Source organism: Etheostoma spectabile, chromosome 1, assembly GCF_008692095.1.
Source record: "Etheostoma spectabile isolate EspeVRDwgs_2016 chromosome 1, UIUC_Espe_1.0, whole genome shotgun sequence".
Lineage (NCBI taxonomy): Eukaryota > Metazoa > Chordata > Actinopteri > Perciformes > Percidae > Etheostoma > Etheostoma spectabile.
The window spans coordinates 29,754,263-29,765,871 of record NC_045733.1 but is presented as its reverse complement, the minus strand read 5'-3'; the positions used below and the strand labels follow the sequence as shown (position 1 = coordinate 29,765,871).

The 11,609-nt window shown below is 39.9% G+C and overlaps 1 protein-coding gene across 2 annotated transcripts in view; it reads left to right on the top strand.

The window, feature by feature from the left end:
* The first annotated feature begins 1,365 nt into the window (after positions 1 to 1,365).
* LOC116689459 (receptor for retinol uptake stra6) overlaps positions 1,366 to 11,609 on the top strand; it is a 16,713-nt gene continuing 6,469 nt past the window's right edge. Inside the window, exons 1-11 of one of the 2 annotated variants that reach the window (XM_032515999.1) lie at positions 1,366 to 1,671; positions 2,906 to 2,972; positions 6,577 to 6,662; positions 6,752 to 6,891; positions 7,251 to 7,417; positions 9,005 to 9,112; positions 9,775 to 9,842; positions 9,972 to 10,051; positions 10,621 to 10,682; positions 10,806 to 10,968; positions 11,069 to 11,144. In XM_032515999.1, coding sequence (XP_032371890.1) covers positions 1,571 to 1,671; positions 2,906 to 2,972; positions 6,577 to 6,662; positions 6,752 to 6,891; positions 7,251 to 7,417; positions 9,005 to 9,112; positions 9,775 to 9,842; positions 9,972 to 10,051; positions 10,621 to 10,682; positions 10,806 to 10,968; positions 11,069 to 11,144 — 1,118 coding nt within the window. In that variant the 5' untranslated portion in view covers positions 1,366 to 1,570. The remainder of the gene's footprint in view (positions 1,672 to 2,905; positions 2,973 to 6,576; positions 6,663 to 6,751; positions 6,892 to 7,250; positions 7,418 to 9,004; positions 9,113 to 9,774; positions 9,843 to 9,971; positions 10,052 to 10,620; positions 10,683 to 10,805; positions 10,969 to 11,068; positions 11,145 to 11,609) is intronic. The other variant, XM_032516006.1, reaches the window with a different exon arrangement.

The following is an 11,609-nucleotide window of genomic DNA, read 5'->3' as shown; positions in this document are numbered from 1 at the left end:
GGGTGAAAAGAGGAGCCGCAGCAATGTGCAGTACAACAAAATAAGGTGTTTTTTGAAAATAAAACCATGTAAACCTATTCTGGTCCAACCTCAAAATATAACTATGAACCTGGAAATGAGCGTAATCTGTTTAACTTTAAGTTGCAGAGCATTTGCCCCTGTCGGTCACCATACTTACCTCACGTGTAAAATAATCCACATTCTCATTTCTCTTTCTCTTTCCTAAGCTCTTTTCACACAAAGGTTGCCCCTGTTTAAATGAAAGATTTTCATATTATTATAAGATTAGTCTCTTGAGTAACAGGCAGCGAGAGGCAGCAAGTTAACACCATGAGATCCACAGAGTGCTTTATTTCAACATGAATACAACAAACACACACACACTCCATCAGACAATGTGATAACATGAAGCAAATCAACATTGCTTCTATTTTTGGTTTGGGGAGGGGGGTGTTTCACTTCACCAGCAAGATTTTAACACACAGAGGGAAATGTATGCGTGTAGGCACAGTGAGAAAGTCAGAGAGATCACATTTTACGGTCTTTCTGACATCAAATTAAATCCTTGGTTTGCTAAAATATATTTTAAATAAGTCTGCAACAAACAATTATGTTCATTCTGGAACAATCTGCTAATTATTTTCTGTATCAATCTGTTGATTGGTTTGTGAAACTTCAGAAAATGGAGAGAAATGCCGCCAAATACCCAGAGCCCAAAAAAACAAACAAAATAAAATTATTACACTAATTGTATGACAAGCAGCAAATCCTCCCATGAGAAGAGCTAGAACCATAACATGGCATTTTTGCATGAAAACTATTTTTTTTATTTCTGTTGGGTTATTTTACCTATAACCACTATTTGATAAGCTTTTCATGTTTTGTGGGTGAAACATTTAATTTGTAAAGTAACGACAGCTTTCAAGTACCTTGAATTTACACTCAAGTAAAGTACTTGAATAAATGTACTTAGTTACACTCAACCACTGAATATAAGGTACAACATAATAAATACAAATTATGCAATACCATCAGAAGTTACATGGGTTGTTTACAAAGACATTCCATTGGGATAACATTGCACAGACAAAAACACACTTTTAATAGTTTGCATAAACTGTACAATAAGGTAAGTACATAAAGTGTTAGCCTTGAAAAAACTGATGGCAACGTCTTTTATGTCACTGAACATCTGTAATAACATCTATAATTTAAACCAAACTGAAGTTGAGATGTTCAACAGATAGGAGGCCTGAGTTCAACATAACTTCAAGCATCACTAGAGCTCACATTGGGTCACATTGGTTTCTTCCTCCACTTCTTCTCTCATTCACTGTGTTGTTGACCCTCTCTGTCCTCTCACTCCCCTCTGTTCAGTTGTTAATCTGTGTTGAGCTCTCAGCTGAACTGGAATGTGTCTGGGTATTTGAGCCAAACTCTCCTGACAAGTTCCAGCAGCAGCAGACCACTGAGCGAGGTTCCTCGACTAAAGGAAGAGGAGGAGGATCCGGAGCGCTCTGGATCTTTAACCGTCCTGCTTCATCCTGTTTGACTCGACTGAACAGCTGCCATGAATCACAGCAAGGTCGAACTCGAGCCTTTTGAATATTCCTACTATGATTATTCAGACTGGTACACAAACAACGCAGAGCCAACCAATCCACCAAAAGAGTGAGTATAACCCCCCTGCTGAAGACAATTTCTAAAGGTGTCAAAGTGGGCTGTAGTATTGACTTTATGTACAAGTGCACTTTGGAAAATTGATTCGTTGATTGCTGGTAACTTCATAATAGCCGCAAAGTGATGGTTGTCGGTGATTTTACTTGTTACTGTGCATAATTTAACATTTTCAAAGATGAAAGCAACTTTGATATCTGCATAATTAAGTGTTGATTTCACTTGAACATCTGGAAATCTTAAAATTCCTACAATATGGGTCGTTTGTTCCCTACCCTGTAATCTAGAAGCCTGATGTCGTCATACTCAGATTCTAGTCAGAATATGTGTCTGACTCAGCTCCATTAAGCTGTGATTATGGGGCGTGTTTCAACCGAACCAGGTAAGAAAAGGCCTCCGCACTCAATTGGAGACCTACAACCAATCAGAGCAACGGAGTATGTGACGTGGGCCAGCTGATAAATTAAACTTTTGCCGAATCCCATGCAGTTCTCTGTTTCTCTTTTAAATGAATCTTCTATAACAGACGCGATGGCGGAATTTAGACATCTCAATTCTCCAGTGGCAGCCATCTTTGTTTTAAATGAATTCAACCCAAACGCTCTTTGGTGACGTGGTTGATTTTGAACGTGAACTTTAACATTGTGAAATGGTTGCAGGTTTGGTTTTGTTTAAACACCAAAACTACTTAGTTAAAGGCATATTTCACCATTGGAAAGATGAATGTATCTTTCAATTGGATCACTTATGTAGTAGAAATGTGAATTTCCTGTTGAATTTGGTGCCTTCTAGGCCGAGAAAAGCCAGAAAATGTGTTTTTGGCTCATGTGGATGAAAGACACCAAATCCCAGAATGCACTTGCTTCGCTACTCGAAGAGTCCACTCCCAAGCCACGCATAACATTTACTGACATAGACAGACAGTGAGGCATTCAACTCAAGTGTGTTTTATTGTCATTTCAACCATATACATGAAACAATGTTTCACTGTGGCTCAAGTGGTGTTACACATTTAAAATACATAAAAACGACATTCTATAAAAACGACATGCAAAACAGAATACCTTTAGTGCACACACATTATCGTCTCTGTATAGTTCAGCTAACACAATAGCGGCATTAGCGCTATTATATAAATTAATAACATTTTAACAACATGCATCTGTTTATTGTTATTGGTATAAATTCAGCTTTGTATATTTTAATGTGTGTTGCCTCTTTGTCACAGAGTTATTTCACCATGTGACCCCACAGTGGACGACAAGCTCTTCCACATATGCATGCTGTCAATATCTGTAAGTACACTCAAGTTAAAAAAAAATGACTGCAGGCCTAAATTTGCAAAGAAAAAGCACATTTTATTGGATGTTGATAAGAGTAGATTAGACCAAAATTTGTTGTCTATGGCGCCGTTATGTAAGGGATAATGCAGAGCGATGCAGTCAAATACATGCATTTACGGTTAGTAATTTCTGTTCATGACAAAGGACTTTTAGCTGTGAGCCGTCAGAATTACAACGTGAGTACGGCACAGCCTGAGTCAGAAGCAGAACAAGCGTAGTCCAGTGTTTCCCAAACCTTTTGGCGTGAAGGACCCCAAAACTGACACACATCAGGCCAAAGAATCATTTGATGAGATTTAAATTTTTGCGGGGGTCTCAGGATCGCAGGATTTTGGTTTTCAGATGTTATAGTGCAGAATGTGTATGAAACCCATGACCAAAATAGACATATATTCTGTCATTGTGTTACTGATGGATGGAATTCTAATGAAAATGAATGTGTCCTCTTTTTGCTGGGACCCCCTGAAACCCCCTAGAACCCTCTGAATGAAACCCTGGAATACCCCAGAACACCCCAAACACAATAATTAGACTGCATTGTCCTCCTAAGTAAAGTATGAGTGAAATACAGTGACTGTTTATTGTGTTCTGAAGTTTTTGCATCTTCCATCAAATCCTTCAGTGTTTTTTCTATGAATCCGCTTGACTTCAGGCAGATGTTCAATTTAACGATGTTTGTCCCAATTATAAATGGAGGCCACGTCAGAGAACTCCTCATACAGTACACACAGAATGGATATTGACCTATTTAAAAAAAACTGTGACAGCTGGGTCACCGTAGCTGATTAGAAATAACAAGACGTCTGAAGAAAGTTCAGAACTTAGGTCCTTTTTTAAGGCACTCATGTACAATTTGCTGCTCTATCCCCCACTCCAATTGCATCTACAAAGCTGCTTGGCTTTGTTATTCACGTAGTTTCCATGAGATACTGTAGCTGACAACACTACGGAAAATGTACTTTAGCATTGACTAAAAATGTTGTCCTAAAGGAGGTACAATACAGTATGACTCAAACAAGTTATGTAGCAGATATTGACCAATCAGTTGGTGATGTGCCAGAGTACCAGAATTAGCAGGAGCAAATTTACCCTTGTGTTGTCTTCCCGTCAACCATTATCGCTTTTTCCGACATTTTTGTCACTTTTTCAATGTTGTGGGTGCTTTTTTTGATGTTTTTTTCCAAAGTTATTGAGTTATTAGTGATATTTCTAATGTTGATATTTTCAGCGCTTATTTCGAAGGCCCATCTTTTGTGATAAAAAACTGAAAAAGGGTCCAATTTGACCCGAGGACAACATGAGGGTTAAGACAAATAATGATAATAATAATAATATTCATTTTATTTGCATAGCATCTTTAAAAACAGAGTGTACAAAGTGCTATGACAGATATGCAAGGCAAAAATGTTTGAAGTAGCCTAAGGTTACAAGAAAAGGGTATCACGTACAGTTGTGGTCAAAAGTGTACATACACTTGTAGAAAATCACAATGTTATGCTGTCTTGAGTCTTCAATAAGTTCTACACACTCTATTTTTCTGTGATAGAGTGATCGGAACACATACATGTTTGTCACAAAAAACAGTCTAAAAGTTTGGTTCTTCATAAATTTATTATGGGTCTGCTGAAAATGTCACCAAATCTGCTGGGTCAAAAATATACATACAGCAACAAAATATGTCAATTTTGGTGATGTAGGAGTTGTGTCAATAAATTAGCTCATGTCATGGCCTCTTCACTTCTTCTAAGTGATTTGATTGACTACAGCTGTTGACTTCCATGAGCCATTTAAATAGGGCTCATTTGACCCAGTGATTAGACTCAGCACAAAAGCTACAATGGGAAAGTCAAAGGACTCAGTGTGGATCTGAAAAAGCGAATTATTGACTTGAACAAGTCAGGGAAGTCACTTGGAGCCATTTCAAAGCAGGTACAGGTCCCAAGAGCAACTGTGCAGACACTTATACGCAAGATAAAGTGCATGGAACAGTTGTGTCACTGCCACGATCAGGAAGAAAACGCAAGCTATCACATGCGCCGGAGGAGATTGGTCAGGATGGTCAAGAGTCAACAAGAATCACCAAGAAGCAGGTCTGCAAGGATTTGGAAGTGATGGAACACAGGTGTCAGTCCCACAGTCAAGCGTGTTTTACATCGCCATGGACTGAGAGGCTGCCGTGCAAGAAAGAAGCCCTTGCCCAGAAAAGCACCTTAAGACTCGGTGAAGTTTGCTGCTGATCACATGGACAAAGATAAAACCTTCTGGAGGAAAGTTCTCTGGTCAGACGAAACAAAAATTGAGCTGTTGGCCACAGCACCCAGCAATATGTTTGGAGGAGAAAAGGTGAGGCCTTTAATCCCAGGAACACCATGCTACTGTCAAGATGGTGGTGGTAGTATTATGCTCTGGGGATGTTTTGCTGCCAGTGGAACTGGTTCTTTGCAGAAAGTAAATGGGATAATGAAGAAGGAGGATCCTCCAAATTCTGCAGGAAAACTTAAAACCATCAGCCCGAAGGTTGGGTCTGGGCGCATGGGGTGTTCCAACAAGACAATGACCCAAACACACATCAAAAGTGTGAAAGGAATGGCTAAACAGGCTAGAATTAAGGTTTAGAATGGCTCCCAAAGTCCTGACTTAAACCCCATTGAGAACATGTGGACAGTGCTAAAGAAACAGGTTCATGCAAGAAAACATCCACATTTAGCTGAACTGCACCAATTCTGTCAAGAAGAGTGGTCAAACATTCGACCTGAAGCTTGCCAGGACCCTGTGGATGGCTACCAAAAGCGCCTAGTTGCCGTGAAAATGGCCAAGGGACATGTAACCAAATACTATGGTGCTGTATTGATATTTTTGACCCAGCAGATTTGGTGACATTTTCAGCAGACCAATAAATTTATGAAAGAACCAAACTTTATGACTGTTTTTTGTGACAAACATGTATGTGTTCCGATCACTCTATACAGAAAAATAAGAGTTGTAGAACTTATTGAAGACTCAGACGCCATAACATTGTGTTTTACCAGTGTATGTACCTTGGGACCACAACTGTATCTAAGTTGAGCACATGATTTGGTTTCAGATTGACATTTAAATGGAGATGAACTTATTTGTTCTGCCTCCCACATAAAAAACGCAAATACACTTTCAAGTCATGTTTTCAATCAATTCCCCCAATAGATTTCAGCTCAAAATACAAATAACAGAATCTTTGAATCAGGTTAAACGAGCGGAATCTTTGCAGAAAGCTAACAGGATGAAACCTGTCTTGATGAGAATGTTGTTTGACAAAATTTAACGTTTAACTCAAAGTCCACTTACCAGCTCTTGATCCCACACTTTTAACCACATGTCACAGTCTGTTTCGTGATGATGTGAGCAACCAACGTTTTCAGCCAGCACCTGAGACTGACATAGGACTCCCTTTTAGGAGGAAACAGTGATGAGATTTTGTTGATTCACCAATCTATTATATTCCAAAATGTATTATGCAAAGATATACTGTTATAACCCTAACATAGGTCCTGATATATTTACTTTATTTCCCCTGTAGCTGGTGGTCATGTTAATCCTGGCAGCTCTCACCAGGAAAAACAAACTCTGCCAAGGATTTGCAAGAGGATCCTCTAATATCTTCAGGTGAATATTGGGAAGTCTAATCACAAATGGGACGTAAGACTGCAGGTTTGTCTCATGTTAACTTGCGGTTCCTGTTTCCGATCTCACAGTCCAGTCAACTTCCTGGACCAGACTCAGCAAAAAGGCCTGGTTATGGCTGTTTTTGGGCAGGTGTTTAGCAAGCTGTCCATGCTCGTGATTGCCCCAGACCCTCTGCCTTTCTCCAAAGATACTCCAGCGGAAATTAAAGGTGGACATTTGGGTGTTTAAGTTGTACTGAAAAAAACAGAGCTGCATTGATAGGCTAATAGGAGTTGTTGTTGAAATAATATTTGCCATTTTGCTTTGAAGATGACATTCTTTAGAACCATAACGAGGTATTTCTAGATAATTGTTATTAAAATTCTCAGAATGTGCAGTTACACGGAGTAACCTGTTTTTAATTTATTTTTTAAATAACTGATTGCTTTTTAACATATGTTAAGATGAATTCACATAATAAGTACTAACATCAACTGTGACAGTGATATAATCACATTAAGTTACATTTAGGGAGATGTTGCACATCCGGGAATGATACATCCCTTTCTTTTATCCCTTGTTTTTCAGAGTACATGAAGATAATCGCCATCTTCTACTATCCTGTCCTGTATTATCCTCTGCTGGTCTGTTGCACGCTACAGCACAAAGCAGGTTACGTGTTCGGGACGCTCCTCTCCTTCACTCACTTCGCGGTCCTGGTGTGGCAAAAGTTCGACTGTCCAGTGACTCCAGAGGTGAGACACCAACAACATCTCAATGTAACTGATCCATGATGTTTAACTTCTGGGATTGCTCCGGTGCGCTGCAAATTCCACTGGATTTCACTCTTTGCTTCAGCTATCTAGACTCTGATCTGTTTTCAGTTTTCTGTTGCACGTCTAAGACAACCTTTGAATGTACAGTGCACATGTTCCACCAAAACACGTCCCTTCTTGAGACGCATATTTATTTAATTTATTAATTGTTTTATTTTTATTCAGCCAGGAACAAACTCATTGAGATTCAAAATCAAGACAGGTAGCACAACCACACATACACATGAACATGAATTAAACAAAAACACTAAAAACATAAAACAACTGAATCAGCAAATCCCTGAAAGTCAACCACAATCCTAAACGCATCAGGCAAAATATCTACAGCCAGATGTGGCTCCCTCCAATCAACATCCTCTTAAAAAGCGATCAATGAGACCACTAACTAATCAGTCTCATTACGTTTCATGGATCGTGTTCCAGGTAGAGGGAGCAACAAACATAAATGCCTGGATTTGTTTTAGCACCGCCCAAGACAATTGTGATTGGTTTAAACAAATACCAATAAACCAGAGCACTTTTAACTCTTCAGCAGCACTGTAGCGGAAGGTCTGGCAATGCAAGAGTGTAATCAAACCATGGTCAACATTTTTTAATTATAGAATCAATTCATAACAAGATTTGTCTCAGCACACATAGAGCAGGTCTAGACCACAAAGCCCCAACAATTGTAGTAATTCCCCCAAGAGCAGGCAACTAGTGTGACAGTGGTTAGGAAAAACTCCCCTTTAGGAAGAAACCTCGGACAGACCCAGGCTCTTGGTAGGCGGTGTCTGGCGGTGCCAAGTGGGGTAGTGGCAATAATAGTCACAGTAAAAGATTTGGAACAGTGACTAGAAATAGTAGTTCTTGGCATAGCAGGGTACTGCATGGCATTACAAGGCACAGCAGGATGTAACAGGACATAGCAGGTCATCGCAGAGCGTAGCAGGACGTAGCAGGGCATCGTAGAGCGTAGTAGGATGTAACAGGACATAGCAGGTCATTGCAGAGCGTAGCAGGACGTAGCAGGGCATCGTAGAGCGTAGCAGGATGTAACAGGGCATCGCAGAGCGTAGCAGGATGTAACAGGGCATCGCAGAGCGTAGCAGGATGTAACAGGGCATCGTAGAGCGTAGCAGGATGTAACAGAGCATCGTAGAGCGTAGCAGGATGTAACAGGGCATCGCAGGGCGTGTACAGGACCACGGCAACAGCGGCAACCCTGATTTTGGAACCTCCCTGATCCAAAGAAACATGCTTGGGGAAAAAGAACATAAGGACTCCGGGGAATAACTCCCCAGAGCTGGGCCAGTAACTAAGTAAATGCTAAGTAAGCCTTTCTGGTACAGGAATGCACACAAGTGGAAAGATAAAGGAGAGAGGACCTCAGTGTGTCAAAGGAAGTCCCCCAGCGTCTAAAACCACACAATGATAAATAAAACCCAAACTGTTTTCGGGAAGATCCTACTGTAAGTGCATTGATAGTTCAAAACATTAAATTTCTTTCTATTTTTCTCCTCACAGGTCTATAAGTACTACGCTCTGCTTGCAAGTCTGCCTCAGCTGGCCTGCCTTGCATATCTCTGTGTCCAGTTTCTTTTCTTATTTGTCAAAGGACCAAAGACTGACGAGGTGAGAAAAGTTCAGCCAGTACAAAACTACCATTTGTCCTCTGATATAAGTGTAAATACCAACATGTAAACTAATCTCTGGTGCAACTGAAGCAAGAAAAACATGAATTTCAACTATGTTAAACACAACCATGATTACTGTAAGCAGCTTGTGCAGAACAGAGTGGGTTTATCACAGCGTCCTTGAGCAGATTATGACGAGGGAGTTGCTATTTTTTCCCCTTTCAAACGTATAAATACAAGAGAGTTTTTGTTTTAACAGCAGGTTTACTCAGTCTACAGGAATCCCTGTTATGAGAGTCAACGAATAAGCAATAAAAACAGCACTTTCAGTCAATAATCTATTATTTTCTTGTATTTGTAGTTATGCTTGTTAAAACACATTGGTTTGGCTCATCCACTGAAAATGAGGATTTTCTTTTCAGGTCACGATTAACAAGAATGGGCAGTATCAAGACTCCAAATGACGCAGAATATAACACACAATAATGTTTCTCACATTGAAATGATGCTGAACCTTCCTAAGAGTCACTTTAGCAAGGATTTTCACTGTGAATCATTATGGAAATTAATCCCATGACCTTCTACTAACAACATCCTCTCACACAGTGACTCATCGTGAAGTGATCATTTGATGTGAAGTCTGATTCCCTCTCCTCACAGGACCTTGACAGCAGCTACTACACCAAATATGTGAAGTTACTTCTCAAGAAAAAGTCCTCAACTGCCAGGTGACTGGAGATTGAGTGTTTTTTTATATTTTATTCATATTAACATATAATATAATAAGGTTTCTTAAAAGATCATTCATACTGCATGCTGCTAACATGATATCTTCTCTGTGTTTATATATCTTGAAGCTCTTTAGCTACAGACAAACCAACGCTGGCAGAGAGAATACTGGAGGTGCCTAAAAGTTATATCTATATACCAGAAAAAGGTGTGAGCACTCATACAAGTAGAGATTTTTAAATTTCTTTTTTTAATCTATGTCCACTCAGTGAACAGTAAACATTTTAGTCCCTGAGGCTGCTTTCACACCAAATCTAATCGAATTAGCGTACGGTTGTGCAGCAGTGTGGGAGTGTCATTCAAGCCCATTGTTTCCCATGCTGCTAACACTCAGCCATGCTGCTGGTACGCAGGGTATTGTCTGTCTGTCGAAAGATTAGGAAATCACAATTACTTGCAATACAATTTAAGCTGCTGCACAAGGCTAAATTGAGGGACTGCATGTGATAACAGTGTTGCAAACTCGTTTTTAATTTGAATGAAAGTAGCAGCACTAACTCCCAAAGTCACTAAAAATCACCAGATGCGGCTCATTTGCATATTGGTGATGTCATTGCTTATCATTTGCACAACGCTTTGGGGCTGGGTTGGCTAAATGCCGGCTGCTCACAACCAAAGGAGAAAGGGAGAGGGACTCATGCTAAAATGACTGAGATAAACTCCACTATGACAGAAGTGACTGTGACTTATTCTTCTTTTTCTTTTATTTCTCTTTAGTGTTTTGTTTTCCACTAAAACTGGCAGTATCAGCATTTGTTGCCCTTGTGGCAATATATCATGTAAGTTGTATGTACACCGCCGTCATGACCTTTACCCTCTGAAATCAGACAAAACGTAGTTACTGCTGTCTGCCATTGTGGAGCATAAATGTATTACGTGAATGACTGATCAACGTGTTTCAGATAGCGCTGTTGTTGGTCGTCATGGTAATCCCCCCTGTCCATATTGTGCGTGCTGGTATTGATGAAAACATGGCCTTCCTGTTACTGGGCTTTGGGATCGTCCTCTCAGATGACAGGATGGAGGTTGTCAAAATTCTGATCTTCTATACTTGGCTGCTGGAAGGTGTGTGGGGCAACAACAATAAATAAAATCAGGGAGTGTGTCGTCATAAAACAGTTGCCTAATTTTAGTTTTTTCCCCCCCCCTCCATGTTGTTTGTTAGTGTGTTTCCTCTGTGCAGTGACCCTGTCTTGTTTGGTCAGTCTCATCATGCTCATGAGGTCCCTGATACTTCACAGGTACGTGCAGTAAAACCTTGGTGTTTAACCATTATCATAAATTATCTATCTGCCTGGTTTGATGACTAAACAAGACTTTCCCTTATAGCTTTCTTTTGGACCATCACTGCAAGAGTCAGTGCCCCAATTGGGGCACTCTAGTCCAAAAAGTCTGGACACGACATTAGCTAAGTTTCCATCCACTTGTCAATCAAATTATCTGAAGTTCAGTAAAAAAACGCATGCGAAAAAGCTGGTGAAAGTGTGTTTCCATCCAACGGCTTTAAAGCGAATAATAACTGATGTGTAATGATGTCACATGCTGTGTTGCGATCAAATTGGTATATCAAATTGACTTTAGACATTTTAAGGTGTTTCCATTCATTTTCGCGCTGAATCGTAAAACATTCAAGCAAACTTTTGTGAACAAAGTTTTTCTAGACAAAATGGATCGCACCGTCTACCAACACATGATCAATATTGCAC